Source organism: Kryptolebias marmoratus, linkage group LG13, assembly GCF_001649575.2.
Source record: "Kryptolebias marmoratus isolate JLee-2015 linkage group LG13, ASM164957v2, whole genome shotgun sequence".
In the NCBI taxonomy this organism is placed as follows: domain Eukaryota; kingdom Metazoa; phylum Chordata; class Actinopteri; order Cyprinodontiformes; family Rivulidae; genus Kryptolebias; species Kryptolebias marmoratus.
In genome coordinates, this window is record NC_051442.1 from 252,324 (window position 1) to 253,205 (window position 882).

The 882-nt window shown below is 34.0% G+C and overlaps 1 protein-coding gene across 1 annotated transcript in view; it reads right to left on the minus strand.

The window, feature by feature from the left end:
• LOC108228538 (olfactory receptor 52N2-like) overlaps positions 1–103 on the minus strand; it is a 1,622-nt gene extending 1,519 nt beyond the window's left edge. Inside the window, exon 1 of the mRNA XM_017404109.2 lies at positions 82–103. Within this exon, the coding sequence (XP_017259598.2) occupies positions 82–103 (22 nt within the window). The remainder of the gene's footprint in view (positions 1–81) is intronic.
• Between the last annotated feature and the right edge of the window lie 779 nt (positions 104–882).

Below are 882 nucleotides of genomic sequence, written 5' to 3' on the forward strand. Positions count from 1 at the left end.
GGGGGGGGGGGAGCGCTGGAGACAGGAAGCTGAAGCTCGTAGAATTTTTTCTGGTGTTTCCTTCCTGCAGGATCGTGACACTAAAAAAATAAAATGATTTCATTTCTTTTTACTCTGAAGTTCTGGAGGATTTATTTCTTCTTATCAAAAATGCATGAATAAAGAAGCTCAGCGCCCATAGCGCCCACTGATCCCCTGAACCAGGCAGCCACCTTCATCTTCATGTCAGGACGCAGCTTCAGGACGTTTGAATGAAAAAGACAAGTTTTAATGAGCTGAACAGCAACTTAACTCGTTACCATAACTCAGAACAAGTTGAGCAACTTAGCTGGAAATAAGCTGAACTCAAACTATAATGTTTGTAGAATAAATCAGGAGTTTCTTAAACCTTTGGAGATTTTAAAGTTTTGATGAATTCAAACAAACGTCTTTGATCTGATTTGATTTATTTAACGTCAAACATTCAGGTTGGGTTCTAAAGAATCAGTAAATATAAGCAAATAATTTTATTTTTCTGTAAAATGGCTTCATCTTAACTCAGAAAACCCAAATAACTGATAATTAATCAAATTACACCAAATAAAAATCTTTAAGTTAGTGAAGTTGCCAGATTTCATCACTGAAATGATTGTAAGTGTTGCTATCTTAGTTCAAGTAAATAAAAGCTTTTGTTTACTTTAATGAGTTTAATCAAATTATTTGAGTTAAACTGATGAAGATTTACAGCCATAAACAAATAATAACAAACAAAACAAAACAAACTTCAGTTTATATCAGAGGAGGATGTTTTTTACATGTTTCCTTCATGATAACAGCCTGAAAAAAGTCTGAAAACCTGTTCTGGTGCTATAAGAATATCAGATTATCACTGATCCCTTCTGG